Source organism: Chiloscyllium punctatum, chromosome 5 (assembly GCF_047496795.1).
Source record: "Chiloscyllium punctatum isolate Juve2018m chromosome 5, sChiPun1.3, whole genome shotgun sequence".
NCBI lineage: Eukaryota > Metazoa > Chordata > Chondrichthyes > Orectolobiformes > Hemiscylliidae > Chiloscyllium > Chiloscyllium punctatum.
Window position 1 is genome coordinate 62,477,574 of NC_092743.1, and position 16,860 is coordinate 62,494,433.

At 37.7% G+C, this 16,860-nt stretch overlaps 1 protein-coding gene across 7 annotated transcripts in view; it reads left to right on the forward strand.

Moving 5' to 3' along the window:
• The window catches only part of efr3a (EFR3 homolog A (S. cerevisiae)), a 171,993-nt gene extending 157,972 nt beyond the window's left edge, over window positions 1-14,021 (forward strand). For 5 of the 7 annotated variants that reach the window (XM_072570428.1, XM_072570431.1, XM_072570432.1 and 2 more), the window contains 4 exons: window positions 1,984-2,032; window positions 5,882-5,985; window positions 6,548-6,597; window positions 11,197-14,021. In XM_072570428.1, the coding sequence (XP_072426529.1) occupies window positions 1,984-2,032; window positions 5,882-5,985; window positions 6,548-6,597; window positions 11,197-11,305 (312 nt within the window). In that variant the 3' untranslated portion in view covers window positions 11,306-14,021. Of the gene's footprint in view, window positions 1-1,983; window positions 2,033-5,688; window positions 5,775-5,881; window positions 5,986-6,547; window positions 6,598-11,196 lie in introns of those variants that run through there. The other 2 variants (XM_072570430.1, XM_072570434.1) reach the window with 2 other exon arrangements.
• The last annotated feature ends 2,839 nt before the right edge of the window (window positions 14,022-16,860 follow it).

A 16,860-nucleotide genomic window follows, 5' to 3' on the forward strand; every position in this document is an offset into this window, starting at 1 on the left:
GGAAAGAGGATTGATTAAGAGGGGGGAAATAGAGTAGCACATTAAACTTTCAGGGAGCATACAAAATTATTGTGAAAGCTTCTACAGATATATTAAGAGAAAAAGATTAGTGAAGACAAATGTAGGTCCCTTGCAGTCAGGAACAGGGCAAGTTATGAGGAACAAAGAGATGGCACATCAATGAAAAACATACTTTGATTCCGTCTTAACATATGAGGGCGCAAGTAATTTCCCAAAAATATTGGGGAACACAAAGTCTACTGAGAGGGACAAACTGTGGGGAAATGATGTTAAGGAAATTGATGGGATTAAAGGCCAATAAATCCCCGGGACCCGATAATCTATATCCCAGAGTACTTAACCAAGTGGCGCTCGAAATAGTGAATGCATTGGTGGTCATCTTTCAAAGTTCTATTGACCCTGGAAAAGTTCATATGGTTTAGAGGGTAGCTAATGAAACACCACTACTTGAAGGAGACAGAGAGAAAACAGGGAATTATAGAATAGATAGCCTGACATTAGTAGTGGGAAACTGTTAGAGTACATTACATAAGGTTTTAAAGTAGAGCATTTAGGAAACAGTGACAGGCTTGAACAGAGTCTGTATGAATTTATGAAAGGGAAATCATGTTTGACGAATCTTCTAGAATTGCTCAACAATGTAACTGATAAGGAAGAGCCTGTGGCTATGGTTTACTTGAACTTTCAGAAGACCTTACATAAGAGATTAGCAAGTGAAATTAAAGTGCATTGGATTGGCTTGGTCTTTACATTCATGGATACAGAACTAGTCGCAGACAGGAAACAAAAAATAGGAATAACCAGTCTTTTTCCAAGTGGTGGGCAGTGACTCTGGATTCCTGCTGGGTCTGTTGCTTGGACCCCAGCTATTCACAATATCTATTAATGATTTAGAGGAGGGAACAAAATGTAATGTCTTGAGGCTTGCAGGCAACACAAAACTGAATGAGAGAGTTAGCTCTGAGAAGGATACAGAGATGCTTCAGTTTGATGTGGACAAATTGAGTGAGTGGACAAATGCATAGCAGAAGAAATATAAATGAGTAAATGTGAGGTTATCCCTTTTATGGTAGCAAAAACAGGAAGGCAGATTATTACCTGAATGGTAATAGATTGGGAAAAGGGTAGGTGCTACAAGACCTGGGTGCCCCTTGTACATCAGTTGCTGAAAGTAAACATGCAACAGGCAGTAAAAAAGGCAAGTGGTATGTTAGCCTTCATGATGAGAGGATTCAAGCACAGGAGCAAAGATGTTTTGCTGCAATTGTACAGTACCTTGTGAGACTACACTTCGAGTATTTTCTGCAATTTTGTCCTCCATACCTGAGGAAGGAGGCTCTGGCTATGGAGGGATCCATGAAGGTTTACCAGATTAAATCCTGGGATGGCAGGAATGTTAATGACTGAATTGTTAGGACTATATTCACTGGAGGTTAGAATATGTTCTCATAGAAACATATAAAATTCTAACAAGACTGCAGCACAGTGGCACAGTATATAGCACTGCTGCCTCACAGCGCCATAAACCCGGGTTTGATTCTAACCTCAGGCAACTGGGTTTGTGGAGTTTGCGCATTCTCTCCATGTCTGTGTGGATTTCTTCTGGGTGTTCTGGGTTCCTCCCACCATCCAAAGATGTGCAGGTTAGGTAGATTAACCACGGTAAATGTGGGGTTACAGGATCGGGTGAGTCTGGGTGGGATGCTTTTCAGAAATGTAGTCCATACTCTGGGCCAAATGATCACCTATGTAAGGATCCTAAGATTCGAGTGCTAAATAGGTTAACAGAGCAATGTTCTTGATGACAGAGGAGTCCAAAGTCATGGGTCATCGTTTAAGGATATGGGGTATACAAGTAGTTGCCAAGATCACAACAAGCAGTTTTGGATACTTAAGTCAATAAAATGAATCTTTAATTCTAAATGTAAAGTGTAAAAAATTTCTTTTTTTAAACTTTCGCAGACCAAGATAGTTGAAGAAATCACCTTTGAAACACTGAAGAAAGCCATAGGTATGGGTAATAAGTTAAACTGTACGCTTTAAAGTGGCAGGCATGCATGTGATGGCAGGCGAATAAGTATGGTAAATAAATATAAGTCTGTGCACTATAGAAATGAGTTTCATTCCTGATTCTAATAGGGAAAATGGATCTTATATAAATTTGATCAAAATCCATTCATTTAGGTATTTAAAATTGGGCCCAATATCTCTAATGTTTGAAGTATATTCATGTTGATTTCCACTATATATCATCTAGTGCAATATTTAATTTGCTCATAATTATCAAAACACATGAGCAGTAGAACAGTCTTACACATTTCTTTTAGACAACAGGTTTAGATGGAGGATCTGGATCATCACAGGCTTGGAGGGCTCAAGGGCCTGTTTCTATGTTGTAAGTTTCTTTGTTCCTTGTTAGGGAGATAGAAAATAAGTGCAGGAGTAGACCGTTTGGCCTTCGGGCCTGCATCACCATTCATTATGATCATGGTTGATCATCCAACTCAGTAGCCTGTTCCTGCTTTTCCACCATATCCTTTGATCCCTTTAGCCCAAGTCCTATGTCCAACTCCTTGAAATCATACAATGTTTGACCTCGACTGTGGTAGCAAATTAATTAGTAATGATCTGTTAATTCATGAGGTGTGATTATCCAGAACTAAAATTGAGTATTTGGATTTGGTGGATGTCCCACACACACTCCTGGAAGAAACACCCTTTTAGATCTAGCTAATCAGGCATTTAGTTGGATACCGGCTACCTTCGTGCTGAGGATGCTGGGATATGATGCGGCATCCACCTGAAGTTTTCAGCCAATCAGCGCTAATGAGGGGGCTGTGGTTGTTGCCAGTATAGCACAGTTTTGAGTGTCATTATTAAGGAGCAGCTCAGAGAGCAGTGTAGATGTTGTGGGTGTGGGATGACAGCTTTGCAGTATAGAGGTCAGCAGGAAAGCATATTCATCAGGGTGGAAAGCATATTCATCAGGGTAGAAAGCAAGCCACCAACCCCTCCACCAGCACAACATGCTCAGGTGACTAACCCCATACAGATTTACTTGTCAGGTGAGCTGCCTGTTAGTTCTTCTGCCTGTGACTGAGAAAATTGCAGTTCAGGCAGGAAATGGCAAGTAAGCGATTGTTAATTGACTGACTGCTTAAGCCGTGTGGTCTTAAGTGAAAGTGATGGCAAAATTGCCTCTGGCTTTTCTGCCTCCAACTTCAGAAAGGCAGGAAGGGCATCGGGTATCATTTCCAATGATAATATGCTTAACTGAATTAAAAATCACACAACACCAGGTTATAGTCTAACAGGTTTAATTGGGAGCACACTAGCTTTCGGAGCATCGCTCCTTCATCAGGTGGTAGCACTATGACCTGATGAAGGAGCGACGCTGCGAAAGCTAGTGTGCTTCCAATTAAACCTGTTGGACTATAACCTGGTGTTGTGTGATTTTTATTTTTGTACACCCCAGTCCAACACCGGCATCTCCAAATCATGCTTAACTGAGGCATCTTGCCTGCAGCAGGCCAAGAAGATTCGACCCAATAATTCCTGTTTTTATGAATCGCTTTTGACCATAAGACACAGGAGTAGAAGTAGGCCATTCAGTCCATCGAATCTGCTATGCCAGTCATTGAGGTCTTAGCTGACCTGATAATCTTCAACTCCACTTTCCTGCCTGTTCCCCATCACCCTTAATTCTTCCTTGATTAAAACTATATCTCCACCTTGAATACACCTAAAACAAGCGAAAGTGAGGACTGCAGATTCTGGAGATCAGAGTCCAGTGTGTCTTGGTAGAAAAATCACAGCAGGTCAGGTAGCAACCCAGGAGCAGGAGAATCGATGTTTCAAGTATAATCCTTTCATCCTGCTCCTCAGATGTTTCCTGACCTGCTGTGCTTTTCCAGCAAGGCACTCTCGACTATACTTAAAACAACTCACTGTGGTAAAGAAATTCATTACCATCTGAGAGAGTAAATTCTTCCTCATCTGTCTTAAATCTGTGATCCCTTACTCTGTGATTATGCACTGTAGTTCTAGACTCTCCCACAAGGAAAACAACCTTTCTGCATCTACCTTGTCAAGTCCCCTAAGAATATTGAATGTTTCAGTAAGATTGCCTCACACTAAGCTATATTCAAATGAGTACACATCCAACCTGTTCGACCTCTCCTCAGTCAGGCCCACATGCCTGGCATCAGCCTGGTGAACCTTCTCTGGACTGCCTCCAATGCCAGTATATCTTTCCCTAGATGAGGACCCAAAACTGTTGTTAAGTAGTTTGCTTTGATCTGCATTGAAGACAATAATTTTTCTGCTCTTTCATTATTTCCCAATAGTCTAGAATTCCTGGAATCTTGCCTTTTTAGACATCAGGAGTAAGAATGATTCCAGGACTGAATTATTCCATTTAAGTTTAAAACATCATTCCAAACTTCTGAATGAACCTGTAACATCATTTTATATCTTTTTTCCTTAACAATAAATGGAGTATTCAGGCAAAGGTTTTCTTACTATTCCACTGTTATCCATACTGTTTTGAGTTTCCCACCTCTTGAAGTAATTGACCTGCCTGCCTTTCATTCCATCTGGAAAAGCCACCTTTGTGAGGCATTCACTTCATGAATTGTCCAAAATCTAAACTGAGTCTATTATACTTCCCACTGGAAATGGAACTACATATGCTTTTCTCCTAAACTAGAAATTTGAGAACACAAATTTCTCATCTCAGTAATTCTGTTTCCGAAGACAAACAAGAGCCATAGCAAGGGCAGATTAGATGTGGGCATTAAATGAGCATTGCCAGCAAAGCCCACATCCCATAATACATCGTCAGCATAATAAAACCTCTCTAGCAGCCTAACATCCATGCTATCATGTAATATTTTACATAAGCCACATCTGGTGACATTGACACAGATGGCTAAAAGCTTAAACAAGATGGTGGTCTTATGGAGTATCATAACAGGAACATAGAGAATTAGGGTTTAGGAGAGCCTTCAAGTGCTTTGCACGTGTTATGTCTTTAAATTTCAAAGCATTATGTAAGTGATATGGAAATCTGCTTGACAATGCTGGAAAAGTACCTGTCAATTTTTATCAATGTTTATTCGAATAGCTGCCAATATAGTGCTGATGCATGGAATCATGCAGGAACTTTGCCATAGTTCCACAATTGAAACTATTTTTGCCTAAGGTAGCATGTCTCCCATGCACAATTCAGACCACAAGGACAAATAATATATAATTAAAGGTGAGGTATGCATTCATTTCAACTGTTAGCTTCTCTGAACCAAGACATATTCAGTAACTTAGACTAACACAGAACGTGCAGATGCGTACTCCACATGTATATGTGCAGTCTTTGAATTTCCGGCAGATCTGGAGTACACAGGAATTGCACTTTAGATTAGTATTTGATGAATTTACTTTCCAGCAAGCATCCACTACTGAAATATGGGCAGATGGTGAAGATGTAGTGATGTCACTGGACCAGCAAATCACAGGCCCAGGCTAATGCTGTGGTGCCGTGGATTCAAATCTCAACCTGTACTGGTGAAATTTAAGTGCAGTTAGTAAATCTCCTACCTATCGGCAATTCTCATGCAATTTTGATATCAATGTGTTGATTGGATTATGGAACTTTGTCTCATTTCATAGATTAAAGCTGATAAAACATTGATCGCTGCCATTCTGCCGCCTTGGTGAATGTAACCAAATTAGAGTAAGAACTAGCAATTTTATAATATTTATTGTATGCATTTGTTAATCCCAGTAATTTATGAATTTTGTAAGATTTATGCAATTTTAATAAGTAGGCGTTCTCCCTCTTTCTGATGACTTTCTGAAACAGATAGCCAAAATCTTGAAGAACAAGAAAGAGAAAAGCGACGCCAAGTAATTGAAAAGTTTCAGAAAGCACCATTTGAGGAGATTGCAGCTCAGTGTGAATCCAAGGTGAGAACAAATGTCTCTCGCAATGTACTGTTTTGCTTAACATTAACAGAAGCAATTTGTAGTTTTTTATTAGGTCAGAAAATGCTAGATTTTCCTCAAAAGAAAGCATTGTTGCATTTTTCTTTTTCCCTGGTGTGGTGGAGAGATATGAAGATATTTTCTTTTTGCTAAGATGCCAGTTATTAAACTAGAATAATGTATGTTTATGAGGGATTTTTTTTGTAATGGTGCAACTGAACTAATAACACAGATTTGAAATAGTCCAATCAGGTTTTAATTGCTTTCCGAGCCCAAAGGATCATTATATTTTTAAATTGTTATCAGTAGTGAAAGAAACTTTAGAATGTGCACTAAAGTCATCTTCTGCCTTATTACTCAGCATTATTTCATATTACAGGCAGTGAAGTTCTTTAAACAACATGATTGTGTAAAATTCCAAGAAAGTTGACTTACTTAAAAAGCAGGACTAGTTGAAAAGATATTGTAATTTTATTGCAGACTAAAATCATTGTTTGTGTTGAGATTTGTTGAGAAAAATAAAAAGATTTATTTCTTTTTCCAGTCAAACCTGCTTCATGACAAACTTACAGAGATATTTGAACTAACAATAAGGTAAGTTAATTGTTGAGCAAGAATTTCAAATTGAATTATTAATTTCCTAACAATCTATACGATGTCCTGCAAATTTTTTTAAAAACTTAATTACTGCAAAACAACAAAAATACATTTTACTTCAATATTGTACAGGATTTAATTTTTATCCCAAAGCTATAGGAAGGTATGATGGTATGAGTGATAAATTGGCTGCGATATACTAGGAATTTCATTAGAACACATGACACTGGATCAGTAATCTTTAATATTTAAAGAACAAATCCATGCAATGCAACAGTTATAAATTCCTTTCGGCAAAAGAGCACAGGAGCAAAAGTGGCCCATCAATGACTAACACAAGAAATTAAGGATTGTATTTCATCTAACAAGGAGTTAGTTTAACAAGTTGTAAGCCGAAGAACAGTTTAGAAATTGGCAGAGGAAGACCAAAAGGTTCATTAGATGGGGCAAATAGATTACAAGAGTAAATTTGTAAGGAAGATAAATTTCTATAAGTGCGTTAAAAAGAGATTAACAAAGACAAAAATAGCCCCCTTGCAGATTGAAGCAGATGAATTGGTAATAGAGAACATGGAAATGGCTTTAAAGTCACAGGAATCACAAAGTCATACTGGATGGAAGGAGACCTTTTGGTTCAACTAGTCCACGCCAACCATGTTCCCAAACTAGACTAATCCCACTTGCCTGCACTTGGCCCATATCTCTCCAAACCTTTGCTATTCAGGTACTTGTCCAAATGTCTTTTAAATGTTGTACGTGTACCTGCATCTACCACTCCGTCTGGCAGTTCATTCCACATATGAACCACCCTCTGTATGAAAAGGTTGCTTCTCAGATCCTCTTTAAACCTTCTTCCTCCCACTTTAAAAATATGCCCTCTAGTTTTGAACTCCCCTACCCTAGGGAAGCGATCTTTGCTATTCACCTTATCTATGCCCTCATGATTTTATAAACCTCTGTAAGGTCACCCCTCAACCTCCTACACTCCAGTGAAAAGCGTACCAGCCATTAAGAGGTAACATAGAATTACAGATTTATGACAGCACAGAAAGAGGCTAATAAGGCCCTCATATGTGGCTGACTCTGGAGTTTTATCTTAATGAAGAAAACATAACTTACCAGAAATGCTTGGTTAGTTAGATGCTGTTAGGAAGGAAGAATTGAAAAATATTAGTATTAGTTAAGAAAGAAAAATGCTAGAGGAATTAGTGGGACTGAAGGCTGATAAATCCCCAGGTTCTGATAACCTATATGCCAAGGTATTGAAGGAGGTGACTGTGAGAAAGTGAATATATTAGTTGACATCATCCAAAATTCTGTAGACTCTGGAAATTCCAGCAAATAGGAGGATGACAAATCTAATCTGCTGTTTTTAATAAAAACAAAAGTGCAGTTGGAGAAAACCAGAAGTTGCAGACCTGAAGTTAGCCTAACATCAGTAGCAAAGAAAATGCTGAAGTATGTTATAAAGGATGTTCTAATTTCAGTCAGTTGGGGAGTGCTGTCCTGAAGACCTTGGCAGGTACTGATTGCAGTATGACAACTTTCTGGTTGACACAGTTGCTGAGTCTTCCGTTCTTTGACAACTTGATCATTACTTTGAATCATCTGGGACATTCTCCACTGTTCATTGGGCAAGTCTGAGTTCTGTTACTGATGTATTCTTGACATGTTTCAGCAATTCTGCTGTATTTCTTTGAGATCCCAAGTGCCTTGAAGTTCTCAGGTTCTTGATACCTCAGTGGGCCTATTGCTCAGACAGAAGTATTAAACTCTGATATGCAATTGAAGCTGAGCTGGTTTCAAGTCTTCCAAACATGGTCTATCTGTCTTGCCTCCTGCTGCTTGTCCTGCTGTTAACAATGGGTTTAGTTTTGGGGAAGTCTTCTTCAAGTGAACATTCAAAAAATGGCATGGAAGTCTTCAGATAATTGCCTAAACAAGATTGATGATATGTGTATCAATAGCAGAACAAGATGTCTAGACCAGTTGAGGTGCCAATATGGGATTGGCCCACTACCTCGCATTAAGCCAGATCTACCTGAAATTGAAAAAGCTACTGACCAAAAAGTCACAACAGCCATCTGAAATGGTGAAGCAGAAGGTTCTGGACATGTTGGATAGTTTCCAGCTAGCCTTCAATTAAGGTAGACAACATTTGAGGAGCAGAGAAATTGTCAAAAAAAGAGATTAAGGTTAGTGCAGAAGCCACCATTGGATAGGACAAAGGAACCACAAAGAACAATGGATCACTGACCCAACTTAAAAACTGGTGCTGAAATAAAGTGTGGCAGAGCAAGCGAGACCAGGAAAACGACATTAAGCAAAGATTAGAAAACAATGAAATGTGCAGAAAAAAAATACAGGCAATCCTGAAGAAATTCAGCAAGTCTAGCAACGTCTTTGGAAAATATTGAGTCCAAAGTGACTCTTCTGGTAAGACCTGCTGAGTTTCTCCACGTCTCTGTTTGTTTCAGATTTCAATCAGCTGCAGTATTTTGACTTTATTTTAGATGTGCAGAAGACTACATATGTAAACAAACAAGGAGAGAGTTAAAATACAGGGTACAAGCTGTGATTTCAAAGTTAAGATTATCTAATATGCTGGTCCGATCAGATTTGGATGACTGTCAAAACTGTAAAAATAGTCATGCTTCAGAAAATACATTGATATTTAAGGAAGTCACATTGCAAATGTAAACAGGATTAGTGAATACAAATTAAAGAAGATTAAAGAAGCTTAATCTATAGAAATGAGTTTAAGTGAGCAACCTATCAATGTTTGACTTTCATGTAAGTCAAGGTAAAGCTGAAAAGATATCAGTGGAAGAAATCAGTTGGCCAGTGTTGTAGATTCAGATTTGTGAGGAATATCTAATACTGTTGGTTTTAGACTGGATGAGTTTGTGTACTAGCAAGATCAGCCACATTGAGCTAAGTGACCTTTTGCCATACGTTTACTTGTTATGTCTATGCTTATGATGAATATTTGAAAGCATGTTAGTTTTGAAATGAGCAGCATTTATGGCCAATGTTAAATATTCCTGTCAGTCATTGACAGTGATCTATTTTACCTTGGACTACTTTGGTTAAAGTGGTTTTCAATTCAGTCAGCAGTTCTTCAATTTCTGTTCTTTTGGTTCCTTGGTATATGATCACAATACAAAATATGCATAATTTATGTTAGTTTCCCAGTGATTGAATGTGTTGAATACATCTGCTAAGCGAAGATTACTTTGATTTTAAATGGTTCCTATTCCTGAAGAAATGTCGTGCAGAATTTTGTTTTAAAAATTGAACAGGATCTATATGTGACAAGACACTTGGTACTCAACTGATCCATTCATGTATTAATGAAAGGCAAATTTTGATTGCTTTCAGCAGGAGGTGTTTCTCTCAAATGGTCAACATATACAGTAAACTGTTTTGTAGGATAGTCTAGGGCAAAATTATGTGAAATTATTTGAGGCACAGTTGTATGATGTGTTAAGGAATAAGTTCTTCCAAATAGTTAAGGTAGTCTAAATGAATTCCCCACTTTACAAAGAATTCAGAGCAGAAACTACTATAAATATATTTATATTTATAAAAATATAGTTGACAGAGTATAAGTATATGCAAAAATATAAAATGCTTACAGTTACTCCTTTTATATATAAGACAGTTCAAAGTGTGTAGTCCTTGATCTCTGAGTAAAACAATTTAATCTGGAAAATAATTCTCTCTTTTTAAAAGACCAGATCATCGTATAAGATTGAATAGAACTTTATTGTTCTTCTGACCCATTTATTTTCTACATATGCTAACTGGAAAAATGCAGAATAGTGACTTAAGCTGGATAAAATAGGATTGCACTTCACTGAAACGGTGAACCATAAGAAACTCAAAAAAGACGTCTGGAGTTGGGTGAAACCTAAGAAACTGATCTTTTTCAGGAATAGAGACAGCATTTGCTGGACAGAATCAGCAGGTCTAATAATATCTCTGAAGAGGAAAATAGAGTTGGTATGTTGGAGTTCTGGAGTCCCAATTGAGTTTCTGCCAGGATGGTCATGAAGTCATCAGTGATGTATCTCCTGGATATGATTTTATTGTTTTATTCTGAATAATTTTTGGTCAGTTTCTTTGGCATTGAAAACATTGCTTGTTCTTTACCCAAAGCGGCAGGGTGGCACAGTGGTTAGCACTGCTGCCTCACAGCACCAGAGACCCGGGTTCAATTTCCGCCTCAGGCGACTCTTTGTGGAGTTTGCACATTCTCCCCGTGTCTGCGTGGGTTTCCTCCGGGTGCTCCGGTTTCCTCCCACAATCCAAAAATGTGCAGGTTAGGTGAATTGGCCATGCTAAATTGCTCGTAGTGTTAGGTGAAGGGGTAAATGTAGGGGAATTGGTCTGGGTGGGTTGCGCTTCGGTGGGTCAGTGTGGACTTGTTGGGCCGAAGAGTCTGTTTCCACACTGTAAGTAATCTAATCTAAATTATTTGTGAATAGCTTCATATAAGTTGGGTTATTAAAAATTGTCATCTCATGTTCTAAAAAATTGCTTGTCTTGAATATTGTGAAAGAATTTCAAAACCTAACTTAGATTTGTCTCTAGCAGGCCACCTCCAAGCCCTTCAGGATCCATGAGTGTTGCAGCTGGCCATGTACAATACCATTCCATTCCAGTCTACGAAATGAAATTTCCAGACCTCTGTGTTTATTAGCCACTGTTTTGGCCAACTCAAGATGACAGATAATGAAGCATATGTCATTTCGAAGATCAAAACTCCTACGGGAGGAAATTAAGTTTTCCACTGATTACATTATGTCTCAGAAGAGTGTTCAAGTGGATCAAATTCTCTAAATCAGTTGAACCATGTTAGGGCTAGTTGAACTGAAGTTCACTGTGATATGTAGTCCTTGGTGTATAGAATATGTTAGGGTATCAGTATCATGTAGTGCAAGAATTCATTTGAAAGTTTACTATTTTTTTTTGAAGGGATAAATGCTATAAAGTTCATGCCTTGCAAGAGGTCCAACAGACGAGTAGTGATTGTTAATATTGCAAGAGCAGTTAAGAACAAATCTATGCATGGCTTTTGTTTTTCATTCAAGAAATAGGAATATCACAAAAGATTGGACCTTATCAATGCAAATGAACGAGCTTAATTTTTTATCTATCACATTCCTGTTAACTAGAATTATTTTTAGTGAATTTTGTAATTTTTCTTCAACATTCCAATCTTGCCTCATTTTAAAAAAAAATTGTTTCTGAATTTAATCCTGCACATGAAAGTTAAATAGATTTATAAACTTTTGTTTTACTGCCTAGGAAATTTACCTCAATTGCTGATTTTCAGATGCTACACCATAAGGTCTGTTCATATTGACAGTATAAATATGCCTACGGTAATATTTGAAGAATTGTTTTGGATTATCAAGCAGCAAAATGTCATGACTTTAGCATAACTCAATTGGCCTGAAGAATCAGTAGGCCCATTTCCACTTTCCATAGGAAAACCAAATGGCAATTCAACTCTGCTGACCGTGTCTGTTTCATGCACAGAAATTTATACCAATGCTTCACTTTCAATAAGTTGGAATGTAAATGTTGAGGAACTACTGTTGTCGTTCTTATAATTTTGAATTTGCTGTGAAAATAGCTTTTATATGCTCATTTAGGCAATGACATCTTGCTGGCAATTTTCTCCTTCCACCCCATTAAATATTAGGAGTTTTCAATTCCATGCAACTTTCGTCATCAAGAGTAATGACTGAGGTTCTGCTTCCAGTCCATCACAAATCAACAGAGCTGCTGGAAAATACACAAATATCATCTGCTGTGATAGATCACTGAGTTCCCTACCTGAGCTGTGGATCAGATCTCTTGTCCTAACAATGTGCTGTGCGCACCGTATTGTTTTGTTTAACTATTCAGTCTTGTCATTAAGAAATTCAGATGAAAATTGGACATCCATAAAAATGGTAACTAGATTTCTAACAATTGCTAAGTATTTTGCACTGTAACATTGAACCAAAGGACTTTTAAAAAAAAAAATCAGTTCTACACATTTTAGATTTCACCTGCACGAGATGAAATACCTCTGAAATCATGCACAAGTAAGGATTTCATGTGACTTCTCAAAATAATACCAGCTGAAAACATAATTGTTACCTCAACTGCAGATGAAAATGATCAAAAATTTGTAAAACACTCAAGTGTTTAAAACAGTTTGTGTATGCTTTAATAATTGCACAATTGTATGATATAGGCAGGAAATCCTGTCATATTTAAAAATGCACAGGCATCTTTGATTTTAAGCATGCCTCTTGGCTGCTTATCATTTTGATATTGTCTTTTTGAAATGAGATTTCTAAATTCACTGTTTCAAATTGGCTAAATAGAAATACTTAGCACCTCTGGAAATTCTACACACCGGTTCAATCTGAACAAGGTTGTAATTAAGCATTAAGGTGTGGAAGTTAACTTGTGGATGAAAATCTATGTAATAAATTACCTTTCTATTAAATTAATGACAAGGAATTTAAATGTAGTTAAATACTAGCAATAGCAGACAAACCAGTTACCATCCTTTTTGGATCCTTTATAAAATGTTCTCATCAACATTTTCAAGCAATTATTGTTGAATAGTATTATTTGTATTTGTTTTTAAATATTTCTGATCTGGTTCATTTTTGTCATTATCATCAGATTAGACAATCTTTGCACTTTAATTTGATTTTGTTCAACTTCGCGTAGTTTTGTATGTTCAAACAGTTCAAAACTTCATACGTATTTTAAAATAATGTGCAAGGCACTACCCAGTTTTAAGCTAACTTAAATTAATGTTAACAGTGCTGTATTATGAGAAAATTGCATTGGACAAATCTTCATTCGTGACATGTACTTTTAAACCAAATATAAGCAAATTCCAAATGTTATACTGAAAGTTAGACTTCTATGGACCGGAATGTTGATGCGATTAGCAGTTTGTTTGGATTGGTAAGTCATATGATTTAATTCATTGAATGTTTTGACTTTATTGAGCACTTTTTAAATAACTATTTGCTGTCCTTAAGACCAGGCTTTTTTTGTACATGTATAAGTTAGTGATTGCTGTGTTACATTAGCACAATATTTCCCATAAATTCTATGTTGTGATGTGTTTATAATGCTTCGACCTGTCAAAGCTAGTTTGCTTCCAAGCATAGCTTCAGCTATGACCAGATGTGCGTAGATGTTTGTTGGCAGTTATGTAAATCTTAGAAATGTGGAGTATGGTATTTTCAGAATGAACTCCATGTGAAACATCTTTTTTTTGTCTACAGTAAGTTGGCTACTGTGAGAGTTCTGTCTTTATCAGCCTTCAGATTTTTTTTAAAAATGTGAAATGTATGGTGCACATGTGTAAGGGCAAAATAAATATCTTCACTGTTAAATGCTTTTGTTTATTTATCTCAAACCAATAAAAATGTAGATATTTATGGAGATAATGCACCTTTAATGTTCAGAGTATTTTTATTCATGTATTTATGATGCAGATATACAAGTGAACTACAAAATGCCTGATGCTAAACCTTCCTTTATATATTCTCAAATTAGAGTAAACTTTAGAAATTATACAGTAGCAGTTGAGAAGCACACTGCACTTCCATTTTCTTCCTCCATTCTCCTCTTCAGGCTAACCTCAGCCGGTCTCCTGCCTAAACATCCAAACAAATTGGAGAGTATGTCTAATCCTCTGAACATGCAAATTGCAATGCTAGAGAAACTTGACAGGTCTGGCAGCATCTATCAAGAGAGAGAAACAGAGTTAACGTTTTAAGTCCAGTAAGATTTTTCTTCAGAACTGAAAAGGGTTTGGGAAATGTTGGGGAGAGTGGGTGAAGGTAAAGAAAGTCGAAAACAGGTGAAGTGGTATTGCTTGAATTTGCATTGTGCTTCATTGGAACATTATGTCCTGGGTAGAGGTATTTGGGGGGGGTTGTGGTCAACAGAAAACCAGGTTTTCAAAAAATATAGTTAGAAAGAAGAAACCCATTTGGAGTGAAGTGTAGATTCTGCAAGTTATTGAAATTGAATAGTTGAAGTTTAGTTTAGTTGTAGGATCTCTTCTTTTCACTCTGATCTGAATGTTGAAATAGATAGTAAAGCTAGTAGTATCAATTAATCCTTTAAAAGTCCAATTCAATACATGTAGAAATATTGATGAGATGAAATGTGATATCTCAGTGTGTCATGTTTTGGTAAAAGCAGTTATATTTTGAATAGGAATAAACTTGAAAAAGCTGATGGATTGGGGGTTTGTGAATTCAGAGGACAAAAAAGCCAGCATTTTTTATTTTAAAATCTCTCAACCTCCTTACTGAACTAAGACAACTGAGACAATTTAGTAGGTGCGTGATTCATTCGGACTGCCTGACCCAAGGAAAAACAAATGCAAAAATGCTAGATATTTTTCCAATAGAATAATGCCGATTAAGGAGCAATAAAATAAAAGGTGTTTGAAATTGAGAAGGTCAACAGCAGCAAAACTTTCCATTTATTGAAGGATTGAAAATTAGTTGTAGATGCAAAATTATTTGCAAGAGATTAACAGCAGAATGAGAAAGCTAGTGAGATGTGAGACACAATAGTTCACTTCCAGGGTTAGTGATTGAAGTGGAAATTATGCAAATATTTAAGATTAAATTTGATGAAAAACAAGAGACTGAATACATCTCTAACTTAGTGAGATAAGAACATAATTGGGTATTCACATGGCAGGTAAATGCTGACATAAGCTGGTTGAGCTGAATGACCAGTTTCCAAATTGTAGCTCCTGTGTAATGTGGCAGTATGGAATAATGTGAGAGTGCAGTATTATAAAGATGTTTTACAGAATCACAATTGTTATGGTGCAGAAGCAGGCCAATTCACGCCTGGATTGATTCTATTACCTATATCCCTGCACCATTACCGTTTCTATCTAAATAATCATTCAATGCCATAGAGTCAGATGTACAGCATGGAAAGAGACCCTTCGGTCCAACCTGTCCATGCCGACCAGATATCCCAACCCAATCTAGTCCCACCTGCCAGCACCCAGCCCATATCCCTCTAAACCCTCCCTATTCATATACACATCCAAATGCCTCTAGAAATGTTGCAATTTTACGAGCCTCCACCACTTCCTCTGGCAGCTCATTCCATACACGCACCACCCTCTGCGTGAAAATGTTGCCCCTTAGGTCTCTTTTATATCCATCCCCTCTCACCTTAAACCTATGCCCTCTAGTTCTGGACTCCCCAACCCCAGGGAAAAGACTTTGCCTATATATCCTATCCATGTCCCTCATAATTTTGTAAATCTCTATAAGGTCACCCCTCAGCCTCCGACGCTCCAGGGAAAACACCCCAGCCTGTTCAGCTTCTCCATCTAGCTCAAATCCTCCAACCCTGGCAACATCCTTGTAAATCTTTTCTGAACCCTTTCAAGTATCACAGCATCTTTCCGATAGGAAGGAGACCAGAATTGCACGTAATATTCCAACAATGGCCTAACCAATGTCCTGTACAACTGCAACATGCCCTCCCAACTCCCGTACTCAATACTCTGACCAATAAAGGAAAGCATACCAAACGCCGCCTTCACTATCGTATCTATGCCCATCTTGAATGATTCAGTTGAATGTGCCTCCACTGCATTTCAAGGCTGTGCATCCCATGCCCTGACCACTCACTGTGTGAAAACTTTTTGTACTCAAATGACCCTTGCTTTGTTTGCACATCACTTTAAATCTATGCCCTCTTGTTCTTTTTGCTTTTATACAGGGAACCGTTTCTCCTTGTGTACTTGGTCCATTTCAATCATGTCAATTCTTCACTCATCTGCCTTGTCTCCAGGGAGAACAATCCCAATTTCCTCAATGTATCCTCATAACTGAAGTTTCTCATTCATGGAATCTTCTTGTAAATTGCTTTTGCATCCTCTCCAATGTATTCACATGTTTCCTATAATTGCTCACAATATCCATATTACAGAGCAGAAAGTGTGGGATGACTTGAAACACATAAAGGTGGATAAATCCCCAGGACCTGATCAGGTGTCCTCTAGAACTCTGTGGGAAGCCAGAGAAGTGATTGCTGGGCCCCTTGTTGAGATACTTGTATCATTGATAGCCACAGCTGAGATGCTGGAAGACTTGAGGTTGGCTAACGTGGTGCCACTCTTTAAGAAAGGGGGTAAGGACAAACCAGGGAACTAGAGACGAGCGAGACTCAATTCGGTGGTGGGCA